The 18,712-nt window shown below is 42.5% G+C and overlaps 1 protein-coding gene across 2 annotated transcripts in view; it reads left to right on the top strand.

The window, feature by feature from the left end:
• numbl (NUMB like endocytic adaptor protein) overlaps window positions 1–18,712 on the top strand; it is a 67,043-nt gene that overhangs the window by 25,951 nt on the left and 22,380 nt on the right. The window contains exon 1 of one of the 2 annotated variants that reach the window (XM_030108097.1): window positions 8,099–8,249. The exons of the other annotated variant lie outside the window; for it this stretch is intronic. Coding sequence (XP_029963957.1) covers window positions 8,209–8,249 — 41 coding nt within the window. The 5' untranslated portion in view covers window positions 8,099–8,208. Of the gene's footprint in view, window positions 1–8,098; window positions 8,250–18,712 lie in introns of those variants that run through there. 2 annotated transcript variants of the gene reach the window in all.

Here is an 18,712-nt window from a genome sequence, read left to right as displayed (position 1 = left end):
CACAAATCTAACCTTGAGTCCAGCCAGACGTACGTCAGTGAAAACAAGATTGTGAACTTGAAATCCTGAAGTGGAGCATGCTTCGCAGACATTAACCCCATGGAGCTGGTCTGGCCATGAACTGGACAGAAGAGTGAAATCAAAACAACTGCTAGACATTTATGAGAACTTCTGCTGAAGAGTTGGGGAAGAATTTTGGAAGAATATTTGACTTCCGTGGAAGAAAGAAAGCCGTGAGTCTGGTGAACTGTTGCATCTACCCACGGTGGATATTTGATAGGTAAAAATTTAGAATGCATTTTGGTTTGTAAATTCAATACTGGAACAATTAAAATACTTCTGAATGCCTTGTCATTGTTTATTCCAGTTGAAGTTACAGTAAATATTGCTTACTGCAGGCAGGTTTGGGCTGCAGGCCTGTTGATCAGTAGCATTTCTTATATGCTGACACAGGTTGATTGTTGCGTATTTGTAGCTGTGTGTGTGTGTGTGTGTGTGTGTGTGTGTGTGTGTGTGTGTGTGTGTGTTCTTGTATTTCTATCCTTGTCGGGGCCAAATGTCCCCACAAGGATAGCAAAACGTGGAACGACGTGCCTTGTGGGGACCTTTTTCCGGTCCTAAGTAGGAGAAACAGTGTTTTCTTGACCATGTTGTTGTTACTGAAAAAAGTAAAAGTGCAAAAACATTTCTTTAGGGTTAGGCTTTGTTGTGGTGTGGGTTAGGGTTAGGGTAAGGGTCAGGGTTAGGGGCTAGACATGAATGGGAGTCAATGGACGGTCCCCACAAGGATAGAAATACAAGACTGTGTGTGTGTGTGTGTGTGTGTGTGTGTGTGTGTGTGTGTGTGTGTGTGCAGGCATCAGACAAAGACTAATTCACATTTAGTGTTGGTTAAAGCAACAAGCCGTTACAGATTCACTGAGGCATGGTGGTTATAAAACCACAGAGTCTCCAATTTAGCACGCTCACTGACACAAACATGTTAAACACACACACACACACATAAAGCCACACACGCCGACAGCTCAATTTCATTTTACTGTTTGGGCTGGAACTGGTGGAAAAAGCTCAGTGGAAACACGTGCTGGAGGGTTTTCTTAGTGCGAACAGGAGGAGTGTCTGTTACCACCTGTTTGAGATCATCATGTTTCATAACTGCGCAGCAGTTTTAATAGGCTTATGTTATTGTCTGCCCCGTAGACGGACATACACAAGCAGACGTGAATATGCACGAGCAGATGTCACAGACACACAATCCTTAGAGTTATGATACTGGTACAGCACCAGAGAGATAACGTCTTCTGTACCTTCCTGTTGTTATTTAATATTTCTCTCCTCTTTGTCTTCATTCGTTGCTTTATCTTTCACTCCCTCCTCTTATTTTTAGATCCTTTTTGTTTCTTGCCGCCCTCATCCTTCTCTCTATGAATATCGCTCTGGAGGAGTGCAACAAAAAGCAGAGGGGGAGGAGGAGGAGGAAGGGGAAAATGAAATCGTCTTCAAACCAAATGGACTGTAGAACATAGAGCAAATAATGAATCTCACCTTTACTGTTCAAGCGTCCCCTTTAACCTGATCCATCGGGGAGACTGGAGCGAAGTTACCATTGAAATACTGTTCAATATGACAACAAATAAAAAGACACAACGTTGAAAATCAATAATATTACACATTATTACATGATGATTTGAGGTGTCAAAGTAATGATACCAGCCAAGAGTATTGGGTTACTTTGGTTAAAGTAATGTAAACAGAAAAATGCATTTTTTTTTTAGATTTAATTGAATCCTTTCCCCCAATGATGGCAGTAGAAATGTTTTCACAATAAATAGAAAACTATCCACATTTAGAAAATATGTGAAATAAATCCATGTATTTTTATAAGGAGTAAATAAAATGACAATAGCATGAACACTGTGAGACTGGAGATTCGAATATGTGTGGCCGTACTAGACTTAATTCATTCTGGCCGTCTCACACACATACTTTATTCATTGCATACATTCCCCTAAATTAATAGGCATGTGCATATGTACAAAGAAATTATATGCATGTAAGAGAAGAATATATGTATGAGCAACTGAGTATAGTGAATAAGGAAGTTCATCATTTATTGCGCTGTGATTGGCTGAGAAGCTCAAGAAGGCAGGTCCTGGTCAGGTCAGTCACGATGGAAGGTGTAGTGGAGTCTGAGCGCTGCTGCAAGCCGCTGGGCTCGGTCAGATCCTTATCCTTGTCGCTCGAACAGCAGGTGACAGGTGGTGTAAAGTGAGATAAGACAACTCTTCAGACCTGCCAACTTTCAAGTCACGTCAGCAGGACAAGCAGCTCACGCTTTCTGCATTTCAGTTAATTATCTGGTTTGTGTTTAGATATTTTGGTGTTTTCATACATCTCAAATAAATATGACATTTCACAGAGAATGGGGAATGGCTGCATTTCTCCTCCGTTCTGCAGCTGCTTTTGGAGGGCTGGTTTTTATGGGGAGGTCCAGGAGGAGGTCACGGGGCTTTTACTGTCTGTACAACAACAGCAGCTGTAGACTGGAGGCTGAATGCAGCTGGATTGTCTTAGGATTATATCCACCCACCTGTCTCACATTCATTATTGTAATATCTCCTGAAGGCCCTCTAGGAAATACATTTCAAATGTTGCACATACTTCAACATAAAGATCCTTCAGAAGTGGTGAGATGTGAAATTCACTGACCTCAATGTAAGCCATACTGTATCTCAAGAAAGATTTTAGAAAAAATCAAACTTGTTTCGAATGTTCATGTTCAGACTGAGCAATATGGCCCAACATTCATACCTGCATATTTCTTCTCAAAATAGGGACTATGTGGTATAAACTTGATCTACAATATAATTTTCTTCAAAGTTTTATCACAAATACAGTTCTGGGTCAAAGTCACTTGGAGACTGCAACACAGGCACTTTTGTGATCCACCAGCTGCACGAACTAAATATGTGAATTCTCCAGAAGGAGGTGAAATAATGGAGCATGCATTAAGAAAAGTGTTTGTACGGTTTAAGCCAGCTTTGTTGAAGTCATTTTAGTTCAGGAAGAAACTAGAGGAGGTCAGACCAGTGAAATGATGGAACAATAATGAACAAACATCCAAAAATCCAAACGTTTTAGTGCAAATAAATAGAATACATGCATGAAAGCTCTCACACATTTTGGAACTGTCCCACTAAAGCTATCACACGTTCTAAAACGCTCACATTTTAAAACTACTTCACAATGTCCACTCTCATTATTTTTGTCAGGTTTGAAGGCTCAACATCAAAAGTCAGTATCGCTGGGCCCCCATTTTTACACACGGTCATCCGAGAAAAACTAAAATCTAGCAGTTATAGTTTTACTGTATACTTGCATATTTCAAACACCTCTCATCTCATCATAGAAACATCTGCTTGTGCAGTGCAGCCATGTTTCTTTTTGGAATATCCAGTTATTTTAAATTTTACAGGCAATAGTATAAATTCAGTAAAATATCTCTATTTCTGTTGTCACGTTCCTCAAGAGTTATTGGAAAATGTGATCTGATACTGCTAACAGATATCTGATGGTAATAGTGAAATGGTAATTTTAGCCTTCAACAGATATAATAGCTTTTGTTTTACATCTGTTCTCTCCTGACAAACCTCACATAAAAGTGTTTTTCTTCATGTGACTTGTTGCTTAAACCCATGTGGTATTATCCATTAAAGCTGCAGTGGTTGTGTGTGTGTCTGTTGTCATCAGGCCTGACGCTCGTGTTTGTGATGCTTTGGGATGTCTGTCTGGATTAGATCAGGTTGTTTAGAGTCTTGTACAGATTTTTGTATTAGCTGCAGAGCGTGTGTACAAATGTATTTCGTGTTCCCTTCTAACGCGATGAGCGCCCAGACGACTTTCCCCATGGGAAGTCACGAGGACGCTGCAATCACAATGATGCCGGTCCTGTCAGGGTTTTAGTTTCTCTTCTCCCAGCAGACTGTCTCATGAAAACAACTGACAATAAGCATGAGGAGAGACGGTGTTGACTGTTTCAAAAAGTGCTGCGAGTGCTGTCCATGAAACCAACACGTGAACAAAGCTGGAGCACAACAAGGACGTTTTGATCCCCCTGGTTTCATCCACGGTTGAGCTCTGGCCCTGGGTGTTGGAGGGTAAACAGCTTATGGGATAAACTGGCATCACGAAAGCCTGAGAATGTGTGAGAAGTGAAAGAGATAACGCTGAAACACGACCCGGCAGTGAGTTTAACTGTCTCGGCTTCGCAGTCTGAGCTCTCTGTTCACCTGAATCGGTGAGATTCGGCGGCAGGTCACTTTTTTTTTTTTTTTTTTTTACCAGCAATCAGATCAAATCTCTCTTTTGATGTGAGTTATGTGGAAACTCCAGCATGGTGCAGTGGTTCACACTGCCTTTCACAGTGAAAGGATCGTGATTTAGTTCTGCAGATGAAGTCCAACATCTCCCTATGATCCAGTAATGTGCTTGTCAGGTTGATCGCCTTTACGTGGACGTAAGGGATTTCTGTCTCTTTGTGTTAGCCATGAGACTGGTCCTTGAGAACATGTTCAGCTGGGATGGGCTCAAAGCAACCCTGCTCTGCATGAAGACTTCTACGGTAGATGAGATGAATGAACAGATGGAAACTCTTGGCAGAATTGTGGCTGCTGTGATGAAGACCTTATACAAGTAACTACTGTGGAAGAAACACATCAGATGTTTCTGGAACATTCTCCAATGAACTTCTTAAAAAGTAAAAAATAAACTGTGTTGAAACCACCTGAAATAGTTTGATTATTATTATGTAATGTGATCCATGCGTCTGATGTATTTGTTGAACTCTGAAATACTTTCCCTATTATTACCTCCGCCAAGGCGGTTATGTAATCACGTCGGTTTGTTGGTTGCTTGGTTTGTTGGTTGGTTTGTTAGCAACATTACGGAAAAAGTTATGGATGGATTGCAATGAAACTTTGTGGAAAGGTGGGTCTTGGGCTAACTTAGAATCCATTAAATTTTGGTGATGATCCAGATCACTGTCTGGATCCAGGAATTTTTTAAAGGATTCTTTATCATTGACCGATACGGTGTATCGCCCAGCGGAACTTTAGTTTTAGTTCCTAGTCGGACCTGTTTCACGGACGGAACAGTCGCGCAGCAGCACAACAAAATCGCCACAAGTTGGCTTCTCTTCAAAACTTGATCAGAGCTTCATCTGTAAGTGATTTCACCCTGTGTTGGACTGTTCCTTTCCTTTGTTATGCATCTCTGCATGTCCGTCAATGTGTTGTTTTTTTAATTGCTGAGTTACGTTAGGGTGACGACTTTCATTTGACCAGTGTAGTACTGTATCTATCCAGCAGAGGGCCTCAGTACTACGTCTTTAATTGATGACAGGCTTTGTTTACATCTGCTAAGTTATATTTATATATGGCGTTCTTATTGTTGTTGGTGACGGATTTGAGCTGTGGCGGAGGTCTGCGCTCTCTGAGTGCCAAATTCTAGTTCAGTCAAGATATACTGTGTCATCGTTTTTTTAAATCTGCTATTCTACTGATGATCTCAATGCTACTGTCCCTTCCAGTGACGGTTCATTGTGATCAGCTTTGTTGCGTTGTTTCCCTTATTAGAACCCTTATTGTGTTGTTCCTTTTACAAACCCCAGGGTATTTTTTTCAAGTTCTTCAAAACTTAAGCTTGTTTTCTGCTCTACTTAACTGGATCTCTGCATCCAGCCTCAGTCGTTTTCACACCTCCACCAACTATATGGCTTGTAGTCTGTTTAGATGTGTTTAGTACTTCTGCATAGTTGTATTTAAAAATGACAGTCAAGCCACATATGTCAACAAGTGAACTCATCATGAAGATGATGATCATTGTAAAACATCCTGATCGGCTCAACAACATCTTCTTTTGTGGCTGTCTTTGTTTTTGTCTGTTCATAGGGGTGCCAAACATAAGGCCCGTGGGCCAAAACCAGTTTGCAAAAGGCATCAATCCAGCGCATCAAACCACCAAGCAAATTGTAAGAAGAGAGCATTGATTTTCAGACAATGCACTGTTTTTTTTTTGTTTTTTTTTTTTTGATATTTCACTATATTTGCAGCAGATGGTATCTTTAGAACTGTCGTTATGTTGAGATTGTAGTAAGTTTTGCTTGTAATTGTTTCACTTTGTGAAAATATAGACATTCTCATCATATAAAAGTTTCATTTTGGAAGTTAATGTGACACTGTTTTATTGGTCCAGCCCACTCAGGATGAGATTGGGCTGTTTAAAACCTCTAAACTAAATTGTTTGACACCACTTCACTAAACCTGCATTCAGCTCATCTTATCTCCATTTCTTCGTTTATTTCAACCTTTTAAGGCAGCCAAGACAGTTTATTTTGATCGAAGGCTCTTGTTACTTTTATAGTAAATCAACCACTTTGCAGTTATATCACCGCTGTGGAAAACGTCTGTTTTTGATGTGTGTATTTCGATATTTAAGTGGCTATGCAGTCTTGCTGAACCACTGTGCTTCAGCGGCTGCTCTGATTGTGATATACAGCTTTGCATATTGGTTGTACTGATACGGTGTATAAATCAGGGCTTCCCAGCAAGACCTACAAACCTTCTGACACTGAAAAATCTGATTCACTGTGACTGAAATGGGGTGAAATAAGTAGCCTCACAGGCCAGTTCTTGCTTAAACACCTCATATCTACATTGAGGTGAAAATTGCTGGAGCGGGTGGGTCACTTGGCGCTTTTCTACTGTAATGTCGTTTTTTTCACACTCCTAAACGGTGGTTAGAAAGTGAGCTCATGTGAATCCAGTATGAGGAAACACAGGTGCAATACTGAACATGAATATGGATTTTTTTGTATTGAGGCAAATGTCGGGTAAAAACATCCTTTGTTTGATGTGACGTTTTCACACTGGAAGATTTTAACCCATGTGGACCTACATTTTGGAAACATCTCAGGAAAGATCCATTTTCTTGCAAAATACATGAAAACACAGTGGTCTGTTTAAAATAAGATGGAATTACAAATAAAGAGTTTTGTTTGCTAATTTACCACAAAATATTCCCCTCTCCACAGTCCCATTTTCAGCTTATTTCATTTAATTTAACTTGTGTAATTTGTGTTGCCTACTTGTTTTGACATCTATTCAGGAATCACAGATTCAGAATGCTGCTTGCTTTAACTCAGTGTAAATGAAGTCTCTTGATTTGGGTTGCGGCTTGTTATTGTGGGACGACCGTGGGTCCTGAAGCCAAACCAGTTGGGAACCGCTGATACAGACAATCTGGAAAGTGAACCACAATACTCCAATCATGACGCAGCTTGTTTGAGTGTGGCATGCACACTTGACCATGTTACCATACGGTTTCATCTTAGGAGGTCTATCTGCTGCATATCTGCAGGTTTCCCTTTCCCATCCAGTCCTGGAAGATCAGCAGTGTCCTCTCATGCGCATTAGCACAGATGGAAGCAAACAGCCTGAATGTTCTCAGAGGTAACCACATCCTCCTTCGCCTGGCCTCATTCCCCCCCGGTTCCACCTTCCAGTGTCTGTCCCTGGGGCTCCAGCTCCAGTTCTCGCCCTCTCCCCCAGTGCACTCTTGACCAGCGCACCTACAGCAGATGGAGAGCAAAAGAAAACTGTGTCACCACCCGCCATGACTCGCTTAATCACCCCTCCCCTTCTCTCTCTCTCTTTCTGGCTCTGCCTCACTCTCCCCTCCCACTCTCTTCTTCCCTCAGTCCCAGGATTTAGTGCGTCAAACATTGATTTGTCTTTATTTTTAGAGCAGCTGTGCTTGAAAATGTGTGTGTACTGTAATGGGTTATGTGTGTGTGCGCACCAGACGCTGCTCCATGCTTTGTCGTGGGCAGTTTGACTGTGTTTGGGTGCATCCCCGTGCGTGTGTGTGTGTGTCTCAGAATGTGTCAGGGCTCCTTTTTCTAAGTTAATCCCTTAAGAGGAGGTGTGGTGTTCTCTCTCTCTCTCTCTCTCTCTCTCTCTCTCTCTCTCTCTCTCTCTCTCTCTCCTGTCTGTGTCCCTCACTCCGAGCACAATATCATCACATGCTCTCTCACTCCTCTCATCTCTATCTGGAGCTGTTGTTATTGCCGTGGCCACTAGTCTGAGGGAGTCCTTGCTCTCAGGTCATCGTCCTTGCATCTTCTCTCATCTGCTGTGGTCCTTGAGTGAGATGAGTTCTTGGGGCGAGATGGGGGAGGCCATCGAACTCAGGTGAGTCAGACGCAGAGGATCACTGGGAGCTCGGTTTGTCTCTTGTGTGAAAACTGGTTGCAGATGGTCCAGCAGGCACATTCGTTTTTGGAGGGTTCCCTAACATACTTTAAACACGTATAAGTGCGATCGTGCACCTGGGTGCATTTTTTTTGCTGCTAACTAGGTCGACTGTTACTATAGCAATCAGCACCTTGGGCTGTGTTTCTCAGCCTCACCTTGTTTTCTGTCCATCAAGTTGACCCTGTTTCAGCAGGGGAGAAATCCGCAAGCTGTGCCACCAAAACGAATTCGCTACAGCGATATGCGTTCTTGGCGTGGCGTTATTGGCTGTGGTGGTATTCTCAGTCTGTGCCACACTGATCATAGATCTAGTCCAGCCTGTATCCACAGAGCTCATAGCGGCTAATAGTCTTAGCAGATGTATTAGCCCCCATGCCCATATGGAAGAGATTAAACTGCTAAATTGATACAAACGCCCAACTTTGTTTTTTTTTTTTTTTTGTCTCGCACATGTCTTCTTGCCTTCATATGTTTTCTGTGCACACATATGCGTATCTGAGTGTTTCAAGTCCTTCTGAGTTCAGTGGTCAGGAGACTGCTTTGCTTTGCTTTAATATTCCCTGTTGACGGTGGCACTTCCTCCACTGGTTTTCTCTCTCCCTATGTGTCCTTGCCCTCTTGATTGGATAATTGAGGAGGCCAGCTCTCTTGTGCATAATAGAAAATGAATGAAGCGTACAAGTGAGAATGCTGCAGGCGACAAAGACCTGCGCGATGAGTGAAATGAGGACAAACGGAGAACGGCAGGACAAGGGGCTCAACAGGAGGGTGAAGATAAGAGGCGGGTGTGGGAAACTGAAAGTCTGGCTGGAGGGACTCTAAAGCAGTTGAAGGAAAAGAGAGATTTGACTCAATGTAAGGATAAAAGTAAAATATGTAGAGAAAGCATGCTTAACTTTTATAAGTTCAAGGAAATAATGCGAGAAAGAGTTTAAAAAAAATGGAAAATTAAGAATGTTTCAACAATGCTGCAATGCACATAAGAGTTTAAGCCTAAACCGAGGATGTTTATATCATTGTTAGATTTGAAATGCAGCCAGTGAAGCCATGTTGGGTCGATCCACATTCTTCTCTGACACTGGAGTCTTACGTAAAATCTGCACAATTCAAGCCCAAGGGTGGAGTTGTCAAAACTCTCAGACATTACACCAGCAACAAAAAGATCCTCCGCTCTGATCAGGAGCATTTGTGGAGAGCAGAACTGGGTTTAACTTGTCGGCGGTAGTGTCACTTCGTCTATTGACGTTCTGCAGCATGCGGTGTAAATCTGGCTTCACAACCAGTTTAGTCTTTAAAACTGTTCATTTTTCAAAGTTTATCTCTGTCCTCAGAGATGAAAGTTTGCCGTGCACACTCGGCTGCCACATCACGACTGCAGTGCAGATGATAAGCTGCCCTGTGGGCTCTGGTCGAGGCTGATAGGAGGGACGTACAAAGTGGGAACACGCCGCAACAATGCAGGGCTGGAGCATATCGACGAGACTGCTCCACTTCACGCCTGGCTGCACCGTGTTCAGATTAGCTTCCACCCGCACAACCGATCACACTCTTTCTGCCACAGTCGCAGGAACACACAGACGTGTAAACTCGAACATGCTTTGACGGAGATGAATATGACGGCGCGTTAGATGCACACAGTGACTAGCGCTGGTAAAGCTAGCCTGCGCCTTTAGCCTGCTGTTCCAAGGGCAGAGAGGGATTTGGATATTGTTATGTTAATCTGCCTCTCTTTTGCGTCTTGGAACCCATTCAGCCTCACAGACACAAGCAGGTATAGAGACATGGAGAAACAGGCTTTTGTGCACGAATCTTTTGAGTTTATGTCACCTACGGAGGACAACTCGGTATCTTTTTCTAATAGAAGACGGTGAAAACAAATCGTCCTGCGGAAATGCACGTGCATGCACAGAAATCCTGATGCATACAATCTTCTCCAGGCTTAACTTGGGTGGGTGGGAATTGAAATAGTGGCTTGGCATATTGATGGGATCGTGACACAGTGCTGTAATGACCCTGAAGGTGGATAAAATGTGTGTCTGTGTGTGTTTATGTGTGTGTGTGTGTTCCCGGCGTCTGGGTGATGGTGCGTGCGCACAAGCCCGGATCCCAGCATCTCCAGGGCTTCGCTGCACCTCTGCAAAAGCTGACGCAATGTAATTCAGAGTTTCCCTGCTAAATCCTATTTGCCGGGCAGACTTGGGGAAGCAGATAAAGTTAATTGCAGGATGTTTTCTCAGACTCCCAGCTTTGCGGAGGCTGACCTCCTCATCCAATCGTTCCCCTACATGTTACTTTACTTTTGTTGGCACGCTATCATCGCTGTAATTTATGTTCTCTTTTCTATTAAGCGTAGTCCTCTGAATCGAGCTGACCTCAGTGTTATTTGGCTTGAGTCAGTAAAGCAGGAAGAGAGGAAACGAGCTGAGTGTCTTGTTTGCATGTGCGTTACGAAGTGTGTTTGCACATGTGCATCGCATATTCTGTCCCTGAAAGTATGAAAGACCAGCGTGGATACCAGTTAAACTCAGTCAACCGCAGCAGAGTCAACTTTGAAAACCTGGGCTGCTTCCCAGATTTATCCATCTTCCCAGCACTGACAGTTCATTTCCTTTAAAGTTGCGCTCTTTGAGTTTGCAAGTTGTCCAAGTTGCATTAAAGTTCACTGTTTGACTACAAAGGGATTACAGACTCACAGTTCATCTATTGGCCTTGATTAAACCTCTAGATTTGTGTTCATTAGAGTTTTGGTCCAAGTCCATACAGATCTGTAATTAGTACAATTGCCTAATTCTTTCCATATCTTTGGCATCTAATGAGGTCCACACTGATTGCAATGTTAAATAATTAGTCTGTTTTGACTTTCTCCAATTTTCAAAGACTCATCAGGGAAAGAGCTGCATTGTAGTGTACGATCTTCACCTTCAGAGCGAGAGTTCAGTTAATCCCCGGCAGAGTGGTTGAAAATGTTCTCTCCATTCGCAGCCACACCCGACAGCTGTTTTCACCAAAACATGGAAAACTGTGTCACTCTCTCACAATTGAGTTACATCGCTTTTGTTTTTTCGAGCTCACTCTCAACATATACCCCTCTTTACTGACTACACCAGTAAAATGAACAGATAAAGACAAATTGGTACGTTTATGATTCGGGAATTACCTCAGTGAGCATGAGAAAGAAATGTAAAAGCTTTAACTTCCGAGTCAAAGAAATACCTCTGAGTGCTATCAAAGTAAATTCTCTTTGGAAAATGGAATTATTTTGAGCGTTCAGAGAAGCAAATTTAACTTCCTTAAAGCACAGTGGAATTCTTGCATATTTCTCAATTATGTGCTCAGGTATGAATCCACTGAAAGTAACCAGTATGAGAGCATCCTGTGTATGATAATATAAAAATATCTTCCATTTTTTTTAAACAATTTAGGTTTTTGTGATCTCCTTCAGTGCATCACAGAATTACTGACCTTTTGGAGTGCATTGTAATGAGGAGAAAATGGAGTCAACAGGTAAATGGTTTGTGGTAATAATGGTAATTCAGAGATAAAAATGAATGAAGTTTGCTTGCATAAAAAAAATACATGTATGATACTTGAAGTTTCCAGGATTTGTTGATATGAATGAATTTTGTCTCAGAGCAATGAGTGTGACTGGCTGAATGACCCGCTGTGCGGGTTTTAACAGAGAATGAAGACATTTCTGGAACACAACAGTGATTTTTTTTTTTTAAATCAGTCAATAAAAGCAAAGACATAAAAGTCTTTAATGAGAATCTTGTGGGTTCAAGTCTGGGCCAGGCCTCTATCAGTGGAGTTTGAATGTTCTCCCTGTGAGTGTGTGGGTTTCCTCTGAGTCCTCACACAAAAGCATGCTCAGTAGGCTGTGGGTAGCACTGAAGTGTGAATGTGAGTATGAATGGGGTTGTCTGTCTGTGATCAATATATTCTACTTAGAGTTTGTCTTCCCTTGGAAGGAATGAATATCACAATCCACATGATGGAAGACACAGTGAACGTGAATTTTGGTATACTTCCATTGCCGAGAATTAATGTCGGTTAAATCTGTGCGTCTCATAAAGCAGAAGACACTGCGATCAAGCTGCAGCGTCACAGAGTCTAGTTTTATAATGCTTTTCTGCAGATTTAAGTACATGTGATAACATAAGTTCAGTTGTGATTGAGAAAGTCGGTCTGGTCAAGTTACTTGTTGCCCACAAGTTATTCAGTGAGTGCTGGTGAGGGAGCCGATGTCGGCAGAAGGTTGAATCACCTCCGTGATCGTCCCCACTAAGATCCAATCATCCTCTCACTGTCATCATGTCAAAGAATTCCCACTGCGAGGGCCTCCAATCTGATTACGTAAGATGACCATACACTCATACATACACACATGCACACACACACACACACACACACACACACCTATGCGCATGCTTACTGTAATTATATTAGTGCAGCTTCCTGTAATCGTTCACCCCACCCAGAAAACTCCCACATAGACCTTGTTGCAGTAGAAGGTCAGTGGAAGGACAGTGCGTGCATGTGCGTGCACGCGTGTCTCCCAGTGAAAGTCAATCTAATTGACATGTTTGTTAAACATGTTGTCGGGGCTAACGTTCACTACACACACACACACACGCACACACACGCACATCAGACACGCAGTCGCTCTCTCTCCGTCCTTGTAATTTATCTAACTCTGTGTTGTAATCGTCATTCCTCAGCAATAAGTAGATGAGTATTTTCTTGTTCTCTGGACTTCAACCTCAACGAGTGAACAAATAACATCACATTTCAAACGTCACAGAAGATATCACTCAAGAACACAGCTGCGGTAGAAAGGGAGAACCTCAAAAAGCCAACGTCATCTGATAATATCAAGGATCATTTAGTTTGTTACTCTTCATTTACAATATGATAGATGTCATAATAACACAATGATGTGAACATGTTTGCTTCATTCTGGAAATGTTAATATAATCAGTCATTTCTAATCTTTAGTAGTCAAATGTGTAGCCTCGGTTTCATCAGACCTGAGAGGAAGAATGAATTCTTTGTGAACTTACTGTAGTGCTCATGTCTGGAGGCGTTTTGCTTAGTCAAATACATTGAAAGTGGATTTTATAATGTCATTTCCTTACATAAAATCTAAATAAATTACATTTATTATGTATTCTTTTACTGATGGTTATTAAATTAGTTGCGGGCAATAAAATTACTGAGGCACTGCTTCTTTTCACTTTTTTTATGACAAGGTCTATATTAAAAAATAAAGTGAACCCTGCATGCAGCAGGTCTGACTTCATAAATAAATGTATTTTACAGCAAAGAAAATCATTCATGGAGGAATGCGCGTCCCGTTTAATGTTATGAGCGGTGGTGATGAGCATCATATAAAAACCACCATGTATTGTGGAACCGGCCTGAATATTAATAATAGAGATTTATGATCACGTAGAATTTTTACAGTGCTGATCTGGTTTATGGAGAAAAATGAGGTGTGTGTGTGCTTATGTGTGTGTGTGTGTACATGCGTGTAGGAGGCAGATACAATAGATTCCTCAGCTGCCGCTGTCCATCAGTCTGTCCAAGCTGCTCATCTGAACAGAGGCGGTCCATTTCTGACGCAGTCCGATCATTTTTGCCTCCTCACTTACAGAAATGCACGCTCCATGAGCCGCCCACACAGCGGACTATATACGGCATTCATCTGGACCCTCTCAAAGAGAAACTCTGCTTTTTGTTTGCGCTCACTGTGGCTGCAGCACCTCGGGCCGTTTACGTTTCATATAGGCCTGTTTTTGTGTGTTGTGGATGAACTCGGACGAGGAAACGTCGGCTCGGTTATTTGTACATTTCCGCTCGCGTTTCAGCTCTGAGCAGACCAGTGAGTCTGCAAACAATGACAATAGATTGTCTTTTGATTGCCTTTTTATAAACAAATGGAGATTCGCCAGTCTCTGATTGAACAAGTTTGTCAAAATGTGTGTCTGATTTCATGGAAACAGAATAACTTTTAGATGTCCAACAGATCCACTGAAATATTCCAAGCCTGTCTTCTTTTCTTTTAATTGTTGTAAGTTATGCGTCAACCTGTATTCTGGAACATTACTACTTTTCTTTATTTTAACAGATCCTGTTATTATTATAAAAGTTGATAAATGCTTCAAACAGTTCAGGTTATGTTGTGAGAGTTGAAAAACACTTGAAAGACGAATCTTGATCTGTGATTTGACTTCTAACAAAAATGTTTTCGGTTGAGAATTTTCAAGCAGAGTCGCTGGCCTTATGTGTTGCAGCTCTCTTGTGCGTCTTGCACACACACATGCATACAGGCTCACACACCATTATAATGAATAGGGCCGTCCTGTCCCTGGTCAGACTGCAGTCTAAACACTAATGTCCTGCTTTGTCTCCATGGAATCACACTCCTTTATTTTTTTTTTTCTTTCAATCACACACTCGCGCATACAAACACACGGACCACCTGTCGCTCGCTCGGCCTGTGAAAGTGGGAGTCAAGCGGCCAGATTGGGATGATAGTAAAAGTGTGTGTGTGTCCATATATGGGTCATTTGGTGTCGGCCGAAGTCTGCAGAGCACAGAAAGTGGGTCAGTTTTAGTTAACTGTGTGTGTGCGAGCATTATGTGCTGGTGTGTGTGTGTGATGCTTTTTTGAATTAATCCCATCAGCAGCACGTTTGTGCATTGTGTCTTTGGATTAATGGTGTGACAGTTCACCTTTCTGTGTTCTTTTTATATCAATATGCTTGTTTTTTATTGTTTATTGTATTTTTTGTAGATATAAAAGGGACGTCTGATTCACATGCATGAGGATGAACACTTAAAGACTCATAAATAACTCTAAAACAAGCAGAAATGCTTGGTGGCCTTTGTAAGTTATCATCCATCCATCAAAGCCTGGTTACAATAAACCACTGAAGAAAAACATTGTGAGCCATACTTATGGTCAGTGAAGCAAAACGATGGTGGTCAGTCAGTGGTGGTTTCCCAGGTTTGCTGTAGAGTCTAAAGCTGAAGTTCCGATTTCAAATTTGCACATCTGAAGGAAATGAGTCTCAAAAGTGGGTCTCAAACCCCAGGTTGGGAAACAATATTTATTCTCGTCAGTGTTGCATGAGAAATATCACCTCTTCTTATTTGTTTTCCCCCCGATCCTGACACAGTACAACGAAGACATTGAACTTGAGTGTCGCTGTGGGAGAGCGAGGCTTTGGTGGATTTCTTCCTCGATGATTTTAAATGTTCTGAGTCACTCTGGAAGCTCTGGCAAATCACATCATCTTCTCTGTGGTGCGGCCAAAAACGTTGACATTTCCTGAACACTGTGTTCACATGAAGTGATGGGATCAGTGATGACTAAGCCAAGACATGTCCCCACACCCGCCCCGCCCCATCCCACCACCTCCGTTGCAGCTAACACACACACACACACACACACACACACACACACACACACACACACACACACACACACACACACACACTTACAAGAGCACACACTTGGGCACACGGTCAACCCCTCACTGTTCACTCCTTGTTTCTCCAGAACTCTAGACATATGACTTACCGTAATGTGAGGTGGCAGTGACTCATTGTGTGTTTGCAAAATGTGTGTGTGTGTGTGTGTGTGTGTGTGTGTGTGTGTGTGTGTGTGTGTGTGTGTGTGTGTGTGTGTGTGTGTGTGTGTGTGTGAGCAGCATCACCCCTTTCGCACCCACCCTCCTCCTCCTCCTCCTCCTCCTCTTCCTCCGCCTCCGACCTGCTTGGTCTCCAGTCTGTTTTGTGAGCATCTGGTTGTGAAGATGTGTGAGGGAGGAGCGTGTCCCGTTTTGCCAAAAAAACCTCTGAGCTGCCGTTGAACACAGAACATCTGGCTCGGGGAGGGGCGTGGTGTTAGTGTGAGGGTGCGCGTGTGTGTGTTTAGATATGTGTGTGTGAAAGAAAGGCAACGAGCCAAAGACATCAATCAGACTCGCATCTGGCAGGCACAAAGTGCAGCTGGACACACATGCAGCTTTAACGCAGATTATATAGTCAATGCAGAAGTGACGAGTGTGTGTGTGTGTGTGTATATAAAACACTTAATGTATTCAAGTAGTGAAAGAGTAATAAATGGATATTACTAATATTAATAAAACACACCTACGCTGCCCAATAATCTACCAGCTGAAGCACAAAGTGCACGTTTTTTGCCAGATTTTATGAGCCTCTATGCGTAGGAAGGCTTTTCACACCAAATTTCATCCCTGTGAAACCCATTCCCTCATATCAGGCCCGCTTGTGGAACTGTCAAGATCTGGAGTGAGACGATGAAGAATCAGGATAAGGCGATCAAGAGAGGCCAACCCGGGTGAACAAATTTAAATATCTGCGACATAACATCACATGAGCACAAGTGGTCCCTCTTGCCACCTCCTCCGCAACAATACATTCCAGATGGTCGCTGACTGGAGCGCTGGATGTGGAACAACTATGTGTTTTTTGGCGCGCGGCCTCCTGTTTGTGTAGTCTGCACTGAAGTGCTTTTGAGTTTTTTCGTGTGGGTTTATGACCAGAGCGGGGCTTTATTTGCACAGTTGATTTATAGATTTATTTTGATGCTTTGCATCCTGGCCTTCTTGCCAGCTCGCCCCGACTGTCTGCCCTTCGCCTCTTTCCCACCATGCAGATGGTTGTCGTTGTGCAGCCTGAGGTCGCAGCTATACGCAAGGCCTCTTGCATTGCTTGGTTCTGTCTCCACCCTCTCGTGTCCCTCCATCGAATGAGTGTTTACTACCAGATTGCTTCATTTCACGCCGTGCTGCCTACCGAGACGAGAACTCGCGACGTGTTTTCACCTGTATTTTCAGCGCAGTCTGGCACTTTTCCTAACAGACATGATTTGTGAGTATGTTTTTCTCCTTGATCTGGTTCTGACCTCTTTATGAGGACTGTGGAGACTGAGAACACCTCTGTGGTGAAAGATTATTCATGGTTGAGGCCTTCCTGTGTGAAGTCTGCAGGGTCTTTCCAGGCTGCCTTACACAATCTAAAGTTGCACTTTGATGTTCAGTTTTGACTACTCCGTCGGTGTTAGTCCTGGTGACCTGACCTGGACCCCGATCGTTGGTCAACCACCACAAACCATCTACAAGGGTGTGGCTGATGGATGGGTATATAATGAGGTTTGAATTAGGTGAGAAGAAAGATATCATGTTCAATACTCTCTGCTAAATATGAAGTGATGGCCGAATGATCAGTGTGTTTCGGATATGGCTTACTGCAGCAAGTCTCAACTTCAACTCAAAAGTCAATTGAATGAGACATTTGAAGATTTTCTTCTTCAAGCTTACAGCTCAACCTCTGGGGTGAAACACCAGCTCTTCAAGATGCTCCAAGATGTTCTTCCTTTCATCTAACAGGCCCTCAGAAAAACAGGAAACAGTCAGAAATTAGACCCTTTAATTTTAAAATCAAAAGTTCTACTGGCTTCATCTCATTCGTACTGAGGTGATATTTTCAGAGAACATGATGCATTTCTGAAATTAAGTTTCACGCTCACTTAAAGATGAACTGGTCAACTATTTGAGGCTTATTTAATTCAACTCAACACATTTCTACATAAATGCCACCACTTTCAGAATAGTAATCTCATGACATTTAACACTCCAATAAAATCCGAGTGAGAAAACCCAGGATTTGTAAATTTGGCCTCAACTGGTTGAAGTTAGAATCAGAAACTACTGAATGACTTCATGTTTGTGCCTTTTCTGTCATTTCTAAAAGCCTGCATTTATATCCTTTAATTGAGGCTCTTTCACCATGTACATAAGCCGCGGTGTCAGCTATAGCTCCGGTAGTTGGCCGAAAAATACAACCACAGGTCTGGGATTGTAGTTCCACTCGCAGGCGTCTGGTAAAGTAGCTGTTACTGGGCAGCAAATTTTGTTAGCTTTGGACCGGGACTGTTTTCCTCCCACTTCCACTCTTTGTGCACGGCTGAGCTACCTCTCTTTCTCCGGTCCGCGGCGTCGTCTTTCATCTTCCCACCAAGTTTCTGCTGTTACACTCGCTGCTTGAGGTCCTCCAACCAAAACTTGTTAATGGTTCCCCGCACATGTTTCAAAACTCGAGGGGATAGATCATTTAAGGCAGTGGCACCGCGTCTTTGGAATGAGCTTCCCTGCTCGCTCAGGTCTCTGGACAATGTTGATTCTTTTAAAAAGCAGCTAAAGACCTTTTTCTTTGAACAAGCCTTTTAGCCTGTATGGTACTGTTTTTTATCTTGTATATCTATTTGTTTTCTGGCCTGCATGGTACTGTTTTACCTTGCATATTTGTTATTTTAGTGATTGTTTTTTGTATTTTCTATTATGTACATATTATTTTTATGTGAAGCACTT

The sequence above is a fragment of the Salarias fasciatus genome, chromosome 14, assembly GCF_902148845.1.
Source record: "Salarias fasciatus chromosome 14, fSalaFa1.1, whole genome shotgun sequence".
Classification (NCBI taxonomy): Eukaryota; Metazoa; Chordata; class Actinopteri; order Blenniiformes; family Blenniidae; genus Salarias; species Salarias fasciatus.
This window is presented reverse-complemented; position numbering and strand designations above follow the sequence as displayed.